Genomic DNA, 22059 nt, shown 5'->3' on the forward strand with positions numbered 1-22059 from the left:
ACAGGGTCAGATGGGACCCCACTGCTGGCCTGACCCACCGTGCCAGGTGGCTCTGGGCCCCATATCTGCATCAGTGATAGAAACCAGCACACCAACTGTACAGCGGGCACTGCTCCACCAGCCCCCTCCTGAGGCAGTTTCTACAACTGCTATGCCCATTTTCCAGATGTGTACGCTGAGAGAGAGGGGCCACATGACTTGGCAAGGAAAAGTTTCTTGGTGGTTTCTAACCCAGGAAGACTGAGCCTGGAGTCCCACAGCATGCCACATGCTTAGGTAGCCCCAGGGTGTATGGGGGTTGGTCTGTGAGCCTCTCATCGGCAGCTGGATGTGGATCACAAGTACCTAATTCAGTAACGGGCACATGGCAGGGAGGAGGCTGGCCACCTGTTAGCCCTGCATGGGCATCCCAGCACCCTAGTGAGCACACAGTGAGTAACCAGAGCGCAACGCAGTGGGTGTGTGTGGTCTCAGCTCCGTGGCCACCCTGACCCGGCTGAGGCACCGGGTAAATCACTGGTGGCACCTGCTATTCCAGTGACTGTTTCCCCGCGGAAGGAGCTTTTTCTCCCTTCCTGTCCCAAGGCCGAGGGAGGCACCTGGTCAAGCCTTTCTCTGGTTCTATCTGTAGAGCTGCCTGAGGCCAGAGGCTCCGCTGTCAGCACGTGGACAGATTCAGTCTTTAGGATTGAGATTGTGGTTTCTGTTAATCTTTTCTGCAGCTTCAGAACATTGACAAAAACACAACAATCTTTTTGCAAATCTGCTTAGCAGACGGATGGCCTGAATGGTCAGCCACAGCAAACAGACACAATTAAAAGGGAGTGGGTTCTCGGCACCTCACGGGGTACTTTGTGACCATGTTTGAAAAGCACCTTTTCTTCCTCCTGTTGACAGCCCAGTCTGGGAGCCCCCTGGCGCTAGAGGCAGCGGCAGGACCCCACCTGGCGCTGGTGAGTGCCTGCACCAGCAGGATGAGGCGGGGCCTCAGGTCTGTCCTTTAGAAACCTCAATAAAAAGGGCTCAGTGGGGGCCCCCAACATACAGATCCCAAGCACCTCAACAAGTGGGAGGAAAGCCAGCAAGCCTTACATTGTGTGGACTCAGACAGCCCAGGTCCTCAGGCCCCATCCAGCCCGGACACATGAATGAGCAGCTGCTATTCACCTGTCTATGCTCTATGGCTAGATTCTACTCTATCCCTCTGCGAGCACCGGCTTCAGGGACCAGAGAGCACGGGACAGACGGTGTGCAGAGCCCTGCCCCAGGACTGATCATGTGGTGTGGACAAGAGCCAACTGGTATCCTGTGTGTCCCAGATCCCCCTCCAGGCCCACCTGGCCAGCCACACTGCCACGTTCCCCAGTCCCCTGCGGCCTCTTACTGCTGGTAGCTTAGCTCCTGGTGGTAGCAGGCCAGGGCTGCCTGCTGGACGGCACTGTCCACTGTCATGAGCTCGTTGTCAAGGGCCCAGGTCAGCTCCAGAAGGTTCACCTTCTCGTCCACACTGAAGTCCAGGCTCTGGAAGCAGCAAGCCTGGTAAGCAGGAGAGGCTGAGGGACTTCCCCAAGCAGACACCTCTCTGCTCCCTCCCTGGTCCAGGGCCTAGCCCAGCACGACTGTCCCAGGCAGCACCTGCCCCTCCTGTCTGCCAAGGTCTCTGCGTCTTGAGGGGTGCTCCTCCTTCATCTCTCACAACTCTGGTGGGCTGTCAATGGCCTGGTCCTCCTGCCTCTGCCTCAGCGGTGCATAGGCCCAGGCTAGACAGAATCCCTCTTCCTGGACAAAGTGTCAGACACAGGCAGGGGCAAGTCCCCTGCAGGTCCTTCATGGGGACTGCTGTGGAGGCCAGGGCACAAGGCCCTTTTCCCTCTGAAACAATCTGTTTTAAGGATGTGAGCCTTGGGATTCCCTGCGATGAGGCCTGACCTGCAGCTCATGCCACCAGGAAGAGTATAGAGAGATGGAGAGGGTCCCCACAGCAGCCCTCAGGCTTAGAGCCAAAAAGCTTTCCAGAGCGGACTGTTCTTCCCCTCAGAAGTGTGAAGAATACACCTCACAAACTTCAAAGCACAGAATAGCTGGCATTCTACTGAAACAACAAAAAATAGAGCCACACACACCCTAAGCCCCTCAGCTCAAGGGAGCGGCAGCTAACGTTCTGTTGCGTTTGCTTTTTCTGCCTCTGCTTTTTCCGCCTCGGGTATTCCTGGCTCTGCTTTCCACTTGTGGCTACAAATGCCCTGCTCAGGCCAGTGGCAGCACCATGGCAGGGCGGCTGAAGCAGGTGCCAGGACATGCCCGGCCCAGAGTCTCTTGTGAAGTAGGGGCTGACTTTCCACGCTGCCCACTTCCCAGCAGCTCCTGAGGAGCAATGGCATCTTGGGAGAGGCTGGGGAGCCGCCTGGAAAGCTGTCCCTACACAAGCACACGCTCCCCACCACGTCACTGGATGGCATAGAGGGACAGAGCCGCCACAACAGCCTGAGGTCAGAAATGATACTGAGTTGCAAGGCAGAATTTGGCAGTAATCTATTATGAAGTGAGGGAGAAGCCACCCAGGCTGTCTTTGCAGAGCAGCACCAGCAGCTCCAGTACAAATAGGAAAGAGAATAAGTTCTGAAAGGGCAGAGGCAAGATGCCCTCATCAGAGCCAGGGCGCAACAGCAGCCAGGGAACTCCCAGAGCTGTGGAGTCAGGTGTCAGGCATCTTGGAACTGAGAGACCTGTGCTCTCTGCCCTTCCTGCAAGCGATTTTTGGTGATCCTGCCTCCGCCTCTGGCTCTCAGGACAGTTGCGAGGCCAGCTGTACAGGTCTGGCTTTGCCATCTTGGGGGACTCGGTAACAGATGAGGTGGGGCCTATGAGGGTCTTCGTCCGTGGAGTTGGGTGGACTGCTTCAAGGGCTGTCTGGGCTCCTTCCTGTATTGTCTGTCTGTGCCAACAGGACATTTTCTGAGGGAATATGACAGAGCCTCCAAGAGTTACAGGGTGCAACTTCAGGAGTCCAGCCTCAGAGAAATGCCAGCACAGCAGCAAGAGGACATCGATGCATATAAATGCTCAGATTTTTCATAGGAAAAGCGAAGGGTTGCACAAATTTGCAAGACAAACGGTATGATACCAATTTTGCAAAAAAAAAAAATCATCAGAATGTATAAATAATATGCATCTCTCATGTGCCAGGGAAAAGTTCTGCAGGACGCCCATCACACCAACAGCTGTCACCCCATCCAGGGAATGGGGCATGGGGGCAGCTAGGCTTTCTTTCTTATTTAATAGGTTTTTGTTCAGTTGACATTCTTTTTAACAATGGAAAGTAATGAAAATAATAAGTCTAGTCCACTGTACCTCGTGAGGCTGTCTTTCCTCACCCATGCTGGGCCCCTGCACACCTCTGCACAGGTGTCACCAAATTGTGCCAGGGCAGAGCTCCTTCCAAATCTCCAGGGCTGGCCTGCATCCCTCTGGGAAGCCTGAGCCTGTGAGGAGCTGTGTCCCATGCGAGGACCACAGCTTCCCTCCCAGGCAGCCCCAGCAGAACACGGAGGGAAGGGTGCGCCTCCTGATACCCGGCCCATGGCGGGAAGGGCCTGGGGTAAGTGGGTGCCATGGGGGAGAACAGCTCAACCAGCCAGGCGGGAGCTCCGGGAGAGTTCGGGCTCACTCTGAGCTCATCAGTAACTGCAGTGACAGTGGTGCCCAACAGACATCGACATTACAACAGGCAATTTCTTTCCACTCATCTAACCTCCTTGGCCCAACATTCAGGGGAAATGTCTAAGCCGCTAAAGGCTACCTTCAAATTGACTTTTTCACACTATCTTTGTATTTTATTTCTTATCCTTTTAAATTATAATGTCCTATATTTTAGTAGCAAAAATTAAAAGGTATAGGTTTCTACCTGGACTTCCTTGCATGGCATTCTCTGCACAGAGCACAAACCCCTGCTGGGTCCCTGGCTTGGGGTGCTCCATCCATCCTCCTCTGCAGCAGACGGGCCCCCCAGGTTCCCTGTCCAGCTCAGGCATCACCCAGTTCCAAACCTGCAAGATCTCCCTGCCATTCTGAATCCCCTCTTGGGTCCACATGGCCAGGACCTGATCAGGAGAAGCGAAGCCAGAACCATCGTCAATGCTGGAGAAGAGGCGCAGGCTGGAGCACAGGGACACGAGGGATGAGGTCGTGGTGGTGTGGCAGCCGCTCTCCTCTGGGACCTGCACATCAGGAAGACTCCCATTGCGCCCAGCGTCCAAAGCCTCACGCCTGTGCGCTGCTGATGTGCTCTCCATCGTCCCCAGCCTGTGCTCAGAGGGCCTCACAGGAACAGCTCATGAGACCCTCAGCTCTCAGAGGACAGGTCAGAGGTGTAGCCCCATCACATGACCTCTCCAAGGTCACATGGCTGTGCAGGTGAGAAAGCCGGGACATGCAACCAAGGCCCCCAACACCCAGGACTCTGAGGCCTTGCACCCACGTGGCCCAACTGGCCAGCCCCAGTCAGCACACTCATCATCACTTGGAGAGGGGACGACAAAGGAGTTTTGACGTTCCACCCTTGAATTGACAGAGGTGGGAGTCTGGCCTCACAGAGGCAGGGGCCCAGAGAGTCCATGCCAGCACCAGGAAAGCCTCAGCTGTGAAAAGAAACCCAAGGCAGGTTGGAAGGGCAGAAGTGCACTGACCCAGGCAGAGGCGCACACACCCCCAGACCCTCAGAATGCAGCATGAGTGGCTCATGGCCAAGTTGACTTGGCGTTCGACAAGGAAGGCAAGCCAGTTCAGGAGGCATCTCCCCAGCCCACACTAAGCACGACCTGTGGGACCTCATGTTGATCATTCTGGCCTTACATGGCCGCCTGACCCCTTTCCTCAGTGCTGGCTCCTGAGTTTCTTCTTTGTCGTTCTCACTGATGTTAGCCTCATTGCAGCCTTGACCTCCTGGACTCAAGTGATCCTCCTGCTCAGCCTCCCAAGTAGCTGGGACCACAGGCATGTGCCATTTTTAAATCTTTGAGATGGGGTCTCACTATGCTGTCTCACCTTCTCTCAAACTCCTGGGCTCAAGTGATCTGCCTGCCTTGGCCTCCCAGACTGCTGGGACTATAGGCATGAGCCACTGTGCTGGGTCCTCATTGATTTCTTTTCACCAGGTTTCTAAATTATTTAGGTTTTTAAATTAAATTAATTTATTTATTTGAGATGGAGTCTCACTCTGCCACCCACGCTGGAGTGCAATGATGCGATCTCAGCTCACTGCAACTTCTGCCTCCTGGGTTCAAGCGATTCTCCTGCCTCAGCCTCCTGAGTAGCTAGGATTACACATGTGCACCACCACACCTCGCTAATTTTTGTATTTTTACCAGAGACAGGGTTTCACCATGTTAACCAGGCTAGTCTCAAACTCCTGACCTCAAATGATCTGCCCGCCTCGGCCTCCCAAAGTGCTGGGATTACAGACGTGAGCCACCATGCCCAGCCCTCATTGACTTTGGAGTCAGATATCTAGATTCTCAGGCATACCTACCCCCGGTACAGAATAGCACTACAGGTCCTACAACACCATTCACCAAATTCAGGACCAATTGCAGTAGCAAAGAAGTATCCAGCCCCTCAGCAGCCATGCCCTGGTCTCCTCAAACTGCAGAGAGACCCAGTATTTGTGCAAGAGATAGACCATGGGTTAAGGGACACTATCAGGACCAATCCTAGACAGACTCACTGGATCCTCCTGGATCCTCTGGCAACTGATATGGCTTAGATCTGTGTTCCCGCTCAAATCTCATAGTAAAATGGAATCCCTGATGTTGAAGGTGGGGCTTGGTGGGAAGTGACTGGATCTTGGAGGTGGATTTCTCACAAATGGTTTAGCAACATCCCACTTGGTACTGCCCTCGTGATAGTGAGTGAGTTCTCATGAGACCTGGTTGCTTAAAAGTGTGTGGCACCTCTCCCTTTGCTTTCTTGCTCCTGCTCTGGCCATGTGACCTGCCTGCACCCCTTGACCTTCTGCCATGATTGTAAGCTTCCTGAGGCCTCCCCAGAAGCAGCTGAGCAGACACTGGCACCATGCTTCCTGCACAGCCTGCAGAACCGCGAGCTAACTAAACCTCTTTTCTTTATAAATTGCCCAGTCTCAAGTATTCCTTTAGCAATGTGAGAACAGACTAACACAGAAATATTGCCCTTGCTATTCCACAATGGGGAGGATGGGAGGGAGTTTTCTTGCTGGGGCATATCACACCACAGGCTGAGGAACTGCCACATTCCTCACCTGAGCACTGCGTTCTGTAGCCCCAGAAAGTGGGCACCTGACAGCACGTTCCTCACCTAAGCACTGCCTTCTGTAGCCCCGGGAGGTGGGCACCTGAGCAGCACGTTCCTCACCTGAGCACTGCCTTCTGTAGCCCCGGGAGGTGGGCACCCAAATCACCCCCGGCTTACATGCGAGCCTGAGGCTTGGAGAATGCAACTCCCCTAGTGACACACAGCCAGGGAAGAGCAATACTGGACCCACCTCAGATCTATGTGGCTCCAGAATCTACGTCGTGTGGCCTCCCACATACATGCGTGTGTGCATGGCCTGTCCAGTTCTTGGACAGCTCGTTGTGTGGTGACACAGGCAGGGAGGGAGTCAGCAGTTTTAGTCACCAGAGAGTGACATCAGTGGTTACTGGGTTCAGGATTTAACTGTTGCATTTTACCTGGTAATGAGACCAAGGCTTGCTCAGTTTAACTTGAGTGGAAGACTCCAGAAGTAGCGCGGGCTCATGACTGAAGAGGCCAAGCTGGAATTCCTCAAGACTCACTTTGCCATCTCCATCTTGATCCAGTTTGTTAAACAGGTCTTCAAGTTCCTAAACAAAAGCCCTCATACCTCAGGCCCACGCATAAGAGCTCCACCCAGCTGCCCTCACCGGGGCCTCCCTCCCTCCCTCCCTCTCCTTCCAGGTACTCAACAAGGGCCATTTTCCTTGTCTTATCCAGCCTTAAAACTGTGTAGACCATGAGGGCTGTATTTTCCCAAGGCACCCCCTACCTCTATCTTGCAAAACCCACAGGCCTTGGTTTCCATTTCACCGTGAGTTGGTGTCACCTGAACTTCTCAGTTCTATAAATGCTTATTTAGTGTCTGCTGGGGCTGGAGCCTGTGGGATGCTGAGCAAGGCCAGGTCCTGCAGTGTGAGGCCCAGCAAGGACACAGGGCTGAGAAGAACTCCAGCAAGGCAGACTGGCCTCCCACCCAGGAGGAGATGGAACATAGCCACTGGGGAATGCAGACAGGCTTGGGGGTCTTGTCTTGGCTGCGCAGTGGAACCTGGTCACACAGAGAAGAGGGAAAGGCATCCAGGCAGAGGAAGGATGTGAGTGAAGGAACGGGAAGTGCCTGCTACACTTGAGCGTGGCAGGGAGTTGGTGGGACTGGGCAACTCCATCAGAGATGGGCTTTCAAACGTGTCTGGAGTTTTTAGCTTTTGGCAGAAACGCCAAGAGCCACCAAAGGATTTTAGATTAGAAAGTGACGCACCTAAATGAGTGGCTGAAGGGTAGAGGGGTTTCCAGACCCAACACTAAACCGTGACCATGGCCAGGAACACGTGGCCGGGTGGCCTGCTGTGCCCTCACCTCTTTCTCGAGTCCCCGGAGCCCGACGCTCTGGCAGACCACAGCCAGCTCCTGCTCGCTCAGGTGCCCGTGGCTGCCCACCCCGAGCTCTTTCCACATGCCCCGGATCTGGCTCTCTGGGGTGTCAAAGGAGGGGCTGCAGGACTTCTGGGGGCTCCCAAAGTCCTCGGTATCCCAGGTCTGCAGCTGTCCTGAAGCAAGGGGGGAGTCACAGTTAGACCCTGATACATACACAATGGAGCACAACTCAGCCTTAAAAAGAAGGACGTTCTGCCCTTTCCAACAGCATGGATGAATGTGGAAGACATAACGCTACGTGAAATAAGCAGACACAGAAAGACAAACACCACGAGATCTCACTCACATGTGGGATCTAAGGAAAGAGGAACTCACGGGAGCAGGTTGTAGAAGGGTGGTTACAGAGCTGGGTGGTGGGGGAGATGCTGGTTGAGGGGGGTCACTTTCAGTTACAAGATGAGTAATTGCTGGAGCCCCAATGTACAGCACGGTGACTACAGTTAATAAGACCCGAATGCTTCCTCGAAGTTTGCTAAGAGTCTATCTCAAGTGTTCTCAGCACACACACATAACTAAGTGAGATGCATGTGTTAAATGGCTGGACTGTGGTCATCATTTCACAATGTACACATGTCTCAGATCATCACTGTACACCTAAAACATATACAATTTTTATTTGTCAATCACATCTCAATAAGGCTGGGGAGAAAAACCAGCAACAGTTAAGTCCTGTGCTCCAGGCTGAAGAATGCGGGGGAAGCACAGCTATGCTGGTCAGTGACTCTGAAATCAGACGGACCGATGGATAGAAGGCTGGATGGACGGACCAACAGAGGGATGGATGGATGGATGGACAGAGGGATGGACGGACCGACAAAGGGGAGCTGCAAAGCACCAAAGGTGGAATTAGGTGGTTGGTACATGGGTTTTCATGCCACAGCTGTTTGCACTTCACTCTGTTTACAAATTTTCAAAACAAATGTTGGGGGGAAAGTATCTGCCTCTAATGGGGAAATTCTTTCTGAAGAGAACCTTCTATGGTCAGCCATGAGAGCATTTAAAAGAGGCAGAGGGGCCGGGTGCGCTGGCTCACACCTGTAATCCCAGCACTTTGGGAGGCCGAGGCGGGTAGATCATGAGGTCAGGAGTTCAAGACCAGCCTAGCCAAGATGGTGAAACCCCGTCTCTACTAAAAATACAAAAATTAGCTGGGTGTGACGGCGGCCGCCTGTAATCCCAGCTACTTGGAAGGCTGAGGCAGAGAATTGCTGGAACCCAGGAGGCGGACACTGCAGTGAGCCGAGATCGCACCACTGCACTCCAGCCTGGGCTACAGAAGAAGACTCTGTCTCAAAAAAAAAAAAAAAAACAAAAAACAAAAAAGAGGGAGAGGACTCTATTATTTGTAGGTACAATAAAAAGACCAGTCTTTTAATAAGTTAATTTTTGAAAACTTTCTAACTTACACAGAGCAAAGAGTAAAGTGAAGCCCAGAGCACCTGCTACTCAGGCTCCACTGTGACAGCACCCTGCCACAGGCTTCTTCTCTATCCGCTTTCCTTACGGCTGAACTATTTAGAAGTACAGATGTTCCCCGACTTACGATGGAGCTACAGCCCAATAACCCCACAATAAGCTGAAAACGTCAAGTCAAAGATGTACTGAATATACCGAACCCACTGACATCACCTAACCCAGCTATGAAGCTGGGCCTGGCCTACCTTACACATCTCAGAACACACTAACCGACAGTGGGGCAAAATGCTCTAACACAAAGCCTATTTTAGACTAATGTGTTCAATGTCTCATGTAATCTACTGAACACTGTACTGAAAGTGAAGATCAGAACAGTCGCACGGACACCGAAGGACGGCTTCTACTGAATGCATGTCGACCTCACACCATCACAAAGTTGAAAAATCGTTGAGTCAAAACACCATGAGTCGGGATCCATCTCGGTTATTTGAAATCACAGATCTCATGTTACTTCTCCCCCACATATTTGATCCATATCTCTAGAAAAAATATATATATATTCTTACATCACCACAATGCCACTATCACACCTAACAAAATCAACAGGATTTTCCCAAGCATCTCGAAAATATATTCTTACAGCTGATTTGTTTGAACCAGCATCCAAACTCCTCAGGGTGCCCTTGGCTGTTATTCCTCTCACATCTTTCAGTCACAAGCACCTCTCCCAAATCCCCACAGCTCATGCCTTTTTAAAGAAATCAGACCCACTGTTCTGTGGAATGTTCCACATCCGGATCTATCTGCCTGCTTCCCCGTGTTATCGTCTAACAAGCTCCTCCATCCTTAACATTTCCTGAAAACCTGAGTTAGCATCAAAGTCTAGGTTGGCTGCAGGCTCAAGTTCATTTGTTTGTTTGGCATAAATGCTCTGCAGGTGGCACTGTGTCCTCCGCGCCTCACTCAGGAGGCACTGGTGTCTTTAGGACTCATCAGTGGGCTCGCGTGGTGGAAGGCCACTTTTCCTAACCTTTGTCTTCAGTCGCTTGTCTTCTTGATGTGTTTGAAGCTGTGGAAACAGCTTGAGAATGAGGACAGACACCGGGTATCCGAGAGAAAGTGTCTGTGGTGAGCCAGCTGTCCAGCCAGACGTGTTCCCATGGTGAGCTATGTGTCCAGCCAGACGTTCCTCCATGCCTCGTCCACACCACCTAGCCCAGAGCAGGGACATGTCTGCTTCCACCCAACACAGACTTTAGTGTTGCAGTTCTGCTTCAGCGGTCTGGATCCTTCAGGTAGATGAGCCATGTGGGCATGAATTACTGATAATCCTGCTGGTAACAGGAAAGCCACCATCCCCCAAAGGAAGGCAGACTGTGTGCTCACAAATGACACTGTGGGTTGGGTTGAGGAAAACAAGAGGAAAGGGACGGGTAAGAAAAGGCCACCTCCGAGGTGCCTTCCAGCCTAAGGTGCCTGAAATCTCCAAGGAAAAAATGTGAAAGCAATCCTGATACTGGGTTATTTCCCAGGCTGGCAGAAGAGGTCGGGCAAGTCCTCTGAGCTTGCAACGAGTGTGTGCGCACTAGCGTCTGTCAGCTCTGATCCTGCACAAAGCTTTCTGTAAACTGCTGGGAGGAACCCCGACCTGCTCTCCAGGCAGAGAGCACTGAAATCACTGGGTGAAAAACAGCCTCCTCCTGCGAGCCCTTCCCTTCGCTGCCCTAGATCTAGACATCAAGTCAAGGATGGAAGACACAGTGGCTTGGCTGACTTTTCTCAGCACATAGGAGTCTGCCTGCTTTGTTCAGCACCACAGCTGGAAGCTCAGGTCAGTTCCCCTGACATTTACTGAGATAAAAGTTGAACAAAGGCCGGGCGCGGTGGCTCACGCCTGTAATCCCTACACTTTGGGAGGCTGAGGCGGGCGGATCACGAGGTCAGGAGATCTCGAGACCATCCTGGCTAACACGGTGAAACCCCGTCTCTACTAAAAATACAAAAAATTAGCCGGGTGTGGTGGCGGGCGCCTGTAGTCCCAGCTACTTGGGAGGCTGAGGCAGGAGAATGGCATGAACGTGGGAGGCAGAGCTTGCAGTGAGCCGAGATCACGCCACTGCACTCCAGCCTGGGCGACAGAGTGAGACTCTGCCTCAAAAAAAAAAAAAAAAAAAGTTGAACAACAAATGGCCCAGGCATTCAAGGACCATGGTCCAAGGGGTGCTAACCGTTTACTCTGGCAGAAATCCCCGGGCAATGCCCTCTATCCAAGCTATATGTTTCTGCACAGTCAGCCCATGTGACCACCTGTGTGGGGAGGCCTCATTAGGGCATCCACTGACTCACATGGAAAAGCCTGGAAAGACAGTGAAACTGCTCACAGGACTAAGGAACACAGACCAGCGCTACTCCCTGCCCTGCATGGTCAGCGGCCTGCCTGGCCTGCAGCAGCCCAGAGCAAAGAGAATGGCAGGGCACCCTGTCTGGGGTTGGGGGTTCCTGGGGTACAGGGCACTGACTGGGAGCCACTGACCCTGCCACGCCTCACCGGTGGGATCCAGTGCCGCCTGCAGCCTGATGACTTCCTGGGATGGCCTCATGCCTCCTGCAAGGGGACACACCCAACGCTGCCACCCTGATCCTTCTGCAACAGGGGGAGACGGGGGCGCTGGCAGCCTGAAGAGGGCTCTCAGCGTTCAGCTGGGCTCCAGCCTCTCCTCCCCAGTCACCTGCGTCTCTGCACCCTGAAATACTAGCTCCTCCCATCACTGCCTCCTCAAAGGCCATGGCAGCCACCTGCACTCCCCTATACCTGCACCTTACATGCCTGGCTGCTAAGGATCCCGCAGTTTGCTCCCTACACATCCATCAATGCCTCCAGCCTTCCTGTTTCCTGAAGCACATGACACCCCCCTGTTCTAACTTCTCCCCTCTTTGCCTTCCTTCTTGCTTTCAGCCTGCCCATGTGAGGCAGTTTGGAAATGCGGCTTCAAATTTCTTTGACACTCTTTGCTTCAGTTCTGTGTCCCTTCTCCTTGAATCTGGTAGCCTTGTGACAGCTTTGATCAATAGAACATGGTGGAAGGGATGCTTTGTGACTTTGAGGCTGGCCTGAACTCAGTGAGGAAATCCCAGCCCTGTTTTTGGGACAACGTGTCCTTAGGGCCCTGAGCCACCAGGTGAGGCAGTTGACTACCCAGAGCCACCATGCTGTAAGGAAGCCCAGCCACGCTGAGGCCTGCTGCAACCCCTCCGAGGCTGTCCTCAGCTGAGCTCCTCCAGCCCAGACGCATCAGTGACGCTTCATATGATTTCAGACCCAGCCTTCAAGTGTCCCAACAGAGGCCCTAGATGAAATGGAGTCCATCCTACGTCTCTCACCTTCTCCAATCCTTCCTTGAGCACTGTAGCCCTGCTCCTCGGAGAAGCTCTGCAGCAGCGATGTAAAAGCTTGTGCTGTGATCATAAGAGCCTGGTGTGAACCTCAGCTCTTGTTACCAAGCTCAGCAAGACCTCACCCCTGAGCCCCAAGCTGCTCTGAGAGGAGGGATGCTCGGATTATGCCAAGCCTGCTGCAAGGGTTAGCCAGGTTGCCAGCTTCACACCTGGGTAGTTCCTCAGAGCTCAGCGTCTGGCCACCAGGCTGATCCTCTCACACCCACCTCTCTGTGGGGCCCCTTTCTTCACTCCTGCAGGCATCAGGTAAGTCAGCAGTCACTTCTATGGAGTCTTCTGTTTTTGCATTGTTTGCATAGGTGTTGGTCTTTTCTATCCAAAATACTCTAGGATTCACAATTAATATTTTTGTTTGCTTTTTAATGTCAAGGAAGTATTATAGGCAAGCACAAGATAATTAAAATTAAAAAGAAGTCCCCCTCTACCAGAGCCTTTGTTCCTCTCCCCAGGGGGATCCACTGGGAAGTTTTTTTGTCTAGCTTTCTGTCCCCACAACACATGTAATGCATGTCACTCCTGAAACGTGGTGAGGGAGCTGAAGTCTCGATCATGCCCCTGCATGTAGCTTCTCTTCCCAAAATGCCAGATCTTGCAGAGGGCGCCACAGCAGCACAGATGGTGAGCCTCCCCTGCACGCTGCACAGCGCTGTGAGCTGCACCCTGTGATTTGCTTCTGTGTCCCAGCTGCTGGCCTTCTGGCTGCTACGTAAGGCTCTAAGCTCCAGGACCAGGTATTACACTCCATTTGTGGGACAGATGAAACCCTGGTGGGTGCTAAGAATGCCCCTGCACAGCAGGGGAGAGGCTGTATCTAGCCCAGCGTGCCAGAAAGGAGGTGTAGGGGCAGTCTGAGGTGACAGGGCCAAGCAAGGCCCTCCTGCCTGAAACCACAGGGCCACACCTGCCAGCTAGGGTCACATCGGTACTTGCAGACCATAAAGTGTGACGAACCACACTGCTCCCTCGGCCACGGGCCTCTGCCCCAGGGTCTGACCTTGGGAGGATGAGGACCGAGTGATGGCCTCACTGCTGAGATGATGACATTCTGACCACTCCTGGAGAAGGAGGAATCCAGCAGGACACAACCCACCCTACGCATTTCCCAGGAAATTAAACTTGTGGTGTGTAGTGCCCAGTGACCCGGCTCTTCAGCTTTCAAAGCTCTGGGCAAAGGCAGAGAGCACCAAATGCGAGGCTGAGGCTTTACCTTGTGCTTCGAATAATTCATTCTGAGCTTCTTTAGTGCTCTCGGCCTCTTCATCTGACTTGAGACTCTGCAGAAAGATGCAGAGAGAAGGCTGTGAGTTCCAGGGGGTGCTGCTGGGGACGGAGCACCAGGAACAAAGAGAGCAGGATGTTTGGGGAAGTGGCAGATGGCTGAGTATGGAGTCAATCCCTCAGGGGAAAAGCCCACCCCCACTTTGGGGCTGCCCTGCATGCCAGCTAGCAGCCCCAAGTGAGCCCCGCCTAGCAGCAGCGAGGGGCTGGGCCAGGGAGACAGGGGACACGCCTTGTTCCGCACGCTCACGCTCCTCAACATAAATCCATTCGTCAACAGTTGACCCTGCAAATACAATCAAACACTTGTGTCCTAGCAGCAGAGAAGCCTGTCCCCCTCTGCATGGTGATGCTGGTGATGGCTTCAGATCCAGCACTTGAAAGAAACCAGCCCTGCAGCCACAGTCAATCATTCAGTCTTGGGACACACTCTCCATACGATGCCTGCAACACGCCTCTCTGCACCTTTCCCTCATCAACCACATCAGTTCAGCAAACAGTCGCAAGGTGAGAGAGCAGGTTTCCGTATCCCTTCAAGGGCTCGGGATAGCACAGCACCTGGTAATCACCTCACACCCCAGCAGCCTTTGCAAACCTGCACCCAAGACAAGAGCCGGGGCCATCAAGAAACATGCGACTTGAGTAAAAACCTCGTGCTGCAGTGACTGCGTCAGCCAACCAGAGTCAAAGTCTGCTTTTGTCCGGGTGTTGCATGTCCCCACAACTGACTGTGGAATGGATGCCTGGTGACCAAGACTCTGTATGCTTCAAAGCTGGCACTGGCTCTGACTGGGGAGAATCTGTGAGTTGGTGATAAATACTGAAACCCATTTTTTGAGTTCAACTGCACTGACAACCCTAAAGGCGGCTTTCCCCGTGTTCAGGTTTTGGGAATCAAAGATGATTTAAGAAGCAGAATGGCACCAATGAAGATCCACCACAAGGAGTAGATTCACTCTCTCTCCATCCCTGAGGTCCAAATTTTTAAAACAGAACGAAAAAGGAATATTCTGGATTTACTGGCATCGCCTAGATGTCACATGCCCCTGAGAAAAGAGACTCTAAGATTTAAATATATTTTGGTTGTTTTTCCTCTTTGCCTCCACAAATGGTGAAGACAAATGGTAAACAAGTCCACCTGGGGCCCCGACCTAAGAAGGAGGTGCTCCTGATGGAGACCCACCTGGCAGAAGCTGACGGTACAGACAGCAGGAACCAGGAACCTTTTGGAATCCTTGAAAATGGTTCGACCCAGTCCATGCTTAACTTACAAGCTGTGGACCTGCCCCATGGACATATTTCTTAACATGAAGCCCCACGAGACTCTAGCAGCCATCTCCTGGGCCCATCCCCCCCTCACTGGGTGATCCCTGCATACCAGCCACCTGCAGCAAATGACCCAGGGAGACTGGGGGACAGGGAGGCAACTTCCAAGGCCCCAGGAGGCATTGGCTCATACAGGCCAGTTGTAAGTGCTGGGCCTCAGTATAACTAAGTGTTCAACATAGGCAGGGCTGGGGGTTGACACACTCACACTCCTGACCTCGAGGCTGTTTCAAAAAGGCATCTTCCCTTTTCTACTCTTAGTACGTTGACCCTTCACTCCCATGAAGCCATAAACATTGCCTTCTAGAGTTGGTGGTGGTATCGGGGAAAAAGAGATATTGTACACAAAGGATTGATGCACAAATTCTCTATTGTACCAATTCAGGAGAGAATCCTGTGGCCAGGACTGTCCTGAAGACAACCAGACCCAATTTAAATGAAATGGTATTCCCCAAAGTGACCAAGCTTCTGGTGCTCAAGGTGCCTGAGAGTGCCCTGCCCTCCCCACATCTTGTGATCACGTGCTACAAACAGGGATGAAAGGAAGCATTTGTTATTCCCAACACTGGGCAGCTGGGGTGGGAGAGGGGCCTGACCCACCTCCACGCTATCCAGAGACGCTGGGCGCCAGAGCTGACTTTTCAGGCTGGTCTGGGTTTGCTGCTCGGGCACGTGTCTGGCTTCTGCGGTAGTGTCACATAGCTCGGGCCGGCTCCGACGGCCGTACCACTTAGAACCATTCACGTACTTTGGAGGGATAGCACTGGAGGCAGCTGGAAAGAAAACAGGAAGTTTGGAGGGGGTCCTTTATAGCAGTTATGGGCCCGTGCAGGCCAGCAGGTACACTCTGAGAAGATGCACACTCAGCACCGAGTGCGCCTCCCAAACATGCACTGCTCTGCACACAGAAGCATCTGGAAAGACCTGAGAAACAGGCAACAATGGCAATTCTATGACCTTGGTTGGAAGAGTGAGAAAGCAAGGGTGGGGAGAGGAGGACTTTCCCCTAAACTCTATCTGCTATTTACACTTTTTCAAGCATCTTTTGCTAGCTATCTATGCAAAAGAGCAACAAAACCTCCAAAAATCCAAGAACATATACACCTGACTCTCAGTAACCTGACTGAACACGCTAAATGTCAACTGACATTTCAGGCAGCTGACAATAACGCAGGGCGACCAGAATCTCTCTCACCCCACTGGGACAGGGTCATCATGGGCCTGATTAACAATCACCCCAAGACAGCAGGCATCAGCAAGGACTGGCCTAGCACACTCTCACCAGAAGGGTCTGAGCATATGGGAGGTTAATATGGTTTGGCTCTGTGTCCCCACCCAAATCTCATGTCAAATTGTAATCATCAGCGTTGGAGGAGGGGTCTGGTGGGAGGTGATTGGATCACACAGTTGGATTTCCCAATTGCTGTTCTCATGATAGTGAGTTCTCATGAGATGTGATTGTTTAAAAGTGTGTAGCACCTTCCCCTGCTCTCTCTTCCTCCTTCTCCATTCATGTAAGACATGCCTGCTTCCCCTTCACCTTCTGCCATGATTGTGAATTTCCTGAGGCATCCCCAGCCAGGCCTCCTGTACAGTCTGAGGAACTGTGAGTCAATTAAAACTCTTCTTTAAAAATAAATTACCCAGTCTCAGGTAGTTCCTTATAGCAATGCGAAAACAGACTAACACAGAAAAATTGGCACCAGGAGTGGAGCATTGCTACAAAGATACATGAAAACGTGGAAGCAGCTTTGGAATTGGATAACAGGCAGAAGTCGGGACAGTTTGGAGGGCTTAGAAGAAGACAGGAAGATGTGGGAAAGTTTGTAACCTTCTAGAGTCATGTTAAACTGATGTGACCAAAATGTTAATAGTGATATAGACAATGAAGTCCTGACTGCAGCAGTCTCAAATGGAGATAAGGAGCATACTGGGAACTGGAAAAAGGTCACACTTGCTACCCTTTAGCAAAGAGCCTAGTGGCATTTTGCCTTTGCCCTAGAGATCTGTGAAACTTTGAACTTGAGAGAAATGATTTAGAGTATCTGATGTAAGAAATTTCTAAGCAGCAAGGCATTCAAGATGTGCCCTGGCTACTTCTAACAGCATATGCTTATATTCATGAGCAAAGAGATGATCTGAAACTAAAATTTATATTTAAAAGGGAAGCAAAGTGTGAAAATTTGGAAAATTTGCAGCCTGGCCATGTGGTAGAAAAGAAAAATCCATTTTCAGGGAGGAAGGAACTCAAGCCAACTTCTCTTCTCACCTGGGGCCTCAGTTTCCTCATCTGAATAACTGGTATGGTAAGTAATGCCACAGGATTTCCATGAGGGTTAACTGGACTCTTTGTAAATGTACACAAAGCTCAATGCCATATGCTCACACAGAAAACCTCTGTGTGAGCCTGGTCCCTTCCGCTTTCCCGTCCTCTGCCCCAAACCCTGTGACAGCCTTATCTACTGCCACACACCCCTCCTGACCAGGACATCCTGCTGTGAGACATGAGGGAAGCGCTCCCTCTGTGACACACCAATCAATACCACAAACACAACACCCCTGCAAAAGGGAAAGAGCCACCCCCATTTCACACCCTCTTGACATGAGGCCACCTGCAACCAAGAAGCAGGCCACCACGACCTCAACACTCCAGGCCTGGCAGCCCTCCCGCTGACCTCGCCCACAGCCTGTTACCATCTTGGCACCTTGAGGCTGGAACCAAGGTCAGGTGGCTTTCCCCAAGGATGCCACTTCCACTTAGGGACGTAGCCTGTGTCCCAGCAGCCCTGTCCCTGTAACAGGATTCTGATCAGTTACATCAGCACAGTGCAGTGTCATCATCCATGGCGGGCACAGCGTGCATTATTATATGACACCATTTCACAAATAAACAAAGGAAGAAAAAACATCAAGTGTTTTTTCCAAGTCCATATACCTTGTGGGTGACAGAAAGTAAGGTAGAATTCAGTTTTCAGAACTGCTGGATTCTTTCATTAGAATATCACACTCCAAAAGTTAACAAACAAATAATGAAAAGCAAATATAGCCAATAGGATTAAATCCTCTTACCTGATTCCAAAGAACTACTGTCTTCATCTGAGGGGCGAACACCAGCATTTGATGACAACACAGCCACGAAACCTTCCTTAAATTCCTCAAAGTTAACCTGGGTGAATTGAAGGTGAGAGAGGACAATGTCACTTTCAACAGATCATACATTTCATAAGCGAATCTTTTGGATTTTCTCTCAGATAGAAACATATTATTATTGCCTTTTAGAACGAGAACAGTCATGTTTTCAAATATTTACTTCAGATTTTTAAAAATAGAAGAGCGTGATAAGGAAAGTAAAAGTGGACCATAATCCTACCACCAAATAAACACTATCAACAATTTTGTAAATCAAACAACATAATTAGGAAAGAGGGATCTGATGACCACGAAATGTTACACGTAAGGTGAACGCCCCCATGGTGTCCCCAACGCCGCCAGCACTTGCAGAAGGCCTCTCCACCACGACCCTTCCCCCTACATCTCCTGAACCTTACCCTGACTTTTATGGTGACAGCTGCCTTGCTTTTCTAGACCTCATTTGCATGCATGCCTGAAGCTTAGTTTCATTCAGCTTCTCTGTGTCCTCAGAGGCTTCGTTACGGTACCCACCTGAGGAGGGGATTGCTGGGCCACAGAATGTGCCAATAGGGCATATTTCCTTGGTGAACTAAACCTTTTATTATAATAAAACGCTCACACTCTTTAATTCAGTAAAGCTTTTCACCATAAAGTCCATTTTCTCTTCTATCGAGAAACTACCCCAGCTTTCTTTTGGTCAGTATTTACACGATATCTTTTTATTGAACTTTTAATTCCAATTTTTTATATATTTATGTTTTAGATATGTCTCTTATGAATAGTAACAGTTGGATTTTGTCCAATCTGACAAACTTTATCCTTCAACTTAAATATGTAATCTAATTACATTTTACGTGATTACTGACTTACTAGATTTAAATGGACTATTTTGCTTTCTGCTTTCAATTTGACTTGCTTGCTTTTTCTCTCCCTTCCCCCACCCCGCCTTTGCATTCACTATTTTAGGATTTCACTTTTCTCTTATTAATTTAGATGTTATGGCCAGGCATGGTGGCTCATGTCTGTAATCCCAGCACATTGGGAGGCTAAGGCAGGTGGATCACGTGAGGTCAGGAGTTCAAGACCAGCCTGGCCAATATGGTGAGACCCCATCTCTACTAAAAATACAAAAATTAGCCGGGCATGCTGGCGTGTGCCTGTAATCCTAGCTACTTGAGGCTGAGGCAGAAGAATCACTTGAACCCAGGAGGCAGAGGTTGCAGTGAGCCAAGATAGTGCCATTGCACTCCAACCTGGGCAACAGAGCGAGACTGTCTCAAAAAAAAAAAAGTTACATAGTCTATTTCCACTTTTCTACTGATTACCCTAAAATTACAACATCCATTCTTAGTTTACCAAAGTTGACTATTAATCAATACTTTTACCCTCTTCTATGATAATATAAAGCCAGTGAAATATATTAGCTCCAGTTACCACACTCCTGACTTCAATGTCTTTGTTATCACATATTTTATTTCTATATGTTTTAAACCCTCACAAAACACTATTTTTGGTTTTATATAATGTTCATTTAGAATTATCCACATACTTATTCTCTTTTTCTTCTTGCATTTCTGACTTTCCATCTGGAATAATTTTCCAACTATTTAAAATACATCCTTCAGAACTTTGTTTTTCTTGAATATGCCAGTGCCAATTTTTTTGTCTAACATGTTTTTATTTTACATCAATTCTTTTTTTAACAAAGAAATCATTTATAACTTATAAATTATCCTTTTAGAATAGTGGAAATGACTCTGCTGTTCATTCAAACAGAATGGATAAACAAATTGATACAAGCATAGTCATACAATGAAATACATGACAATGAAAAAGAACAAACCACCAATAGACACAGTAACATGATTGTATCTCAGAGACATACTATTGAGTAAAGAAGCCAGAGAATGGCCACGTGCGGTGGCTCATGCCTGTAATCCCACTGTAATCCCAGCACTTTGGGAGGCAGAGGCAGGGTGATTGCTTGAGCTCAGGAGTTGGAGACCAGCCTGGGCAACATAGTGAAACCTCATCTCTACAAAAAAACACAATAATTAGCCAGGCATGGTGGCGCATGCCTGTAGACCCAGCTACCTGGGGGGCTGAGGGAGGAGGATTGCTTGAGCCCAGGAGGTCAAGGCTACAGTGAGCCAAGATCATGCCTGGGTGACAAAGTGAGACCCTGTCTCAAAAAAAAAAAGAAAAGAAAAAAAAAGGCAGAGGGTATGTACTGAGTACGTGCTGTATTAAAATACAGAATTTATATAAAATTCAGAAACAGGCAAAAAAAAAAATCTATGGTGTTGGTGTCCAGACAGTGGTTAACCTTTGGTAGCAGAAGAACCAAAAAGACACGATGAGGGATAAGGGTGTGATGGTTACAAAGGTGCACTCCGTTTGGAATATTCACTGACCTTGTACACTTGGAAACATGCTCTTTTCTGTAGGTACGCTTCAGTGAAAGTCACACAGAAAGAAATCAACAGAAGGGCTATTAGATTGGTCAAAATATCACCACTAAGTGTTGGAGAAGGTTTGGGGCCATAGGTCCAAGTAGGCTTCCAAAATCTGGCCAAGAATTTGCATGAGCACATCTCTGTTGCTGCCATTGAATGCAAAATGTGGCTGTTTCTTTGCAGACACCTCTGCCTGGGACACACATGTATTACTATCTGAATTAAATTATACATGCATTTGCTTATTTTCTGCCCCCCAGTTAAAATGTGACCTCACTTTAGTAGCATATAGTAGGGACTCAACAAATATTTATTGGATGTCTTTGCCTCTATATCCTTTCACTGCTAAGCAGAACTCTCCTTCTCACGGAGGCATTCTTTCACCTTTATTCTTTTTTTTTTTTTTGAGACGGAGTCTCGCTCTGTCGCCCAGGCTGGAGTGCAGTGGCCGGATCTCAGCTCACTGCAAGCTCCGCCTCCCGGGTTTACGCCATTCTCCTGCCTCAGCCTCCCGAGTAGCTGGGACTACAGGCGCCAGCCACCTCGCCCGGCTAACTTTTTGTATTTTTTAGTAGAGACGGGGTTTCACCGTGTTAGCCAGGATGGTCTGGAACTCCTGACCTCGTGATCCGCCCGTCTCGGCCTCCCAAAGTGCTGGGATTACAGGCTTGAGCCACCGCGCCCGGCCTCACCTTTATTCTTAAACGTTATTTTTACTCGGTATGAAATTCAGGTTGGCAATTATTTTCCTCTAGCATATTGGAGATATCTTTCCACTGTCTTCTGACTTCTACTGTTATATTAGAGAAAGCAATGGTCAATCTAACTATGGCTCACTTTTAGGATATGTCTTTTCTCTAGCTTCCCTTTTAAAATTATTAAACTTTTCATCTTGAGATCATTATAGATCCATATGCAGTTGTAAGAAAAATGCAAAGAGATCCTGTGTACCCACTTCTGGCTGTTTTTAAGATATTCTCTCTGTTTGTTTTCCTTCAGTTTCACATAGTACGCCAGATATAGATGTCTCTTTATTCCACGGGCTTTTAGAATCCCAAGAAGTGTGTTTCATCTGTCCTGAAAATATTTTAGCTATTACTTCTTCACACAATGCCCCTCTAGCATTCACTTGTTTCCTTCTGGGACTCCAGTTAAAGGGATGCTGGACTTTCTCACACCATCTGTACCACCTCTTTTTATATCTTCATGCTGCATTCTGGATGACTCCAGTTAATGAATGGTTTCTTCAGCTGTGTCTAATCTGCTCTTAAATGCTTCTATTTAAATTTTG

General features: G+C 49.9%; 1 protein-coding gene across 1 annotated transcript in view; it reads right to left on the reverse strand.

Annotated features, from left to right (window-relative positions):
* The window catches only part of NINL (ninein like), a 129594-nt gene that overhangs the window by 40965 nt on the left and 66570 nt on the right, over positions 1-22059 (reverse strand). Inside the window, exons 3-9 of the mRNA XM_023193474.2 lie at positions 18250-18346; positions 15781-15953; positions 13784-13850; positions 7627-7817; positions 6705-6857; positions 4047-4217; positions 1385-1521 (exon numbers count right to left, since the gene is read on the reverse strand). Of these exons, the coding sequence (XP_023049242.2) occupies positions 1385-1521; positions 4047-4217; positions 6705-6857; positions 7627-7817; positions 13784-13850; positions 15781-15953; positions 18250-18346 (989 nt within the window). The remainder of the gene's footprint in view (positions 1-1384; positions 1522-4046; positions 4218-6704; positions 6858-7626; positions 7818-13783; positions 13851-15780; positions 15954-18249; positions 18347-22059) is intronic.

Source organism: Piliocolobus tephrosceles, chromosome 20 (assembly GCF_002776525.5).
Source record: "Piliocolobus tephrosceles isolate RC106 chromosome 20, ASM277652v3, whole genome shotgun sequence".
Classification (NCBI taxonomy): domain Eukaryota; kingdom Metazoa; phylum Chordata; class Mammalia; order Primates; family Cercopithecidae; genus Piliocolobus; species Piliocolobus tephrosceles.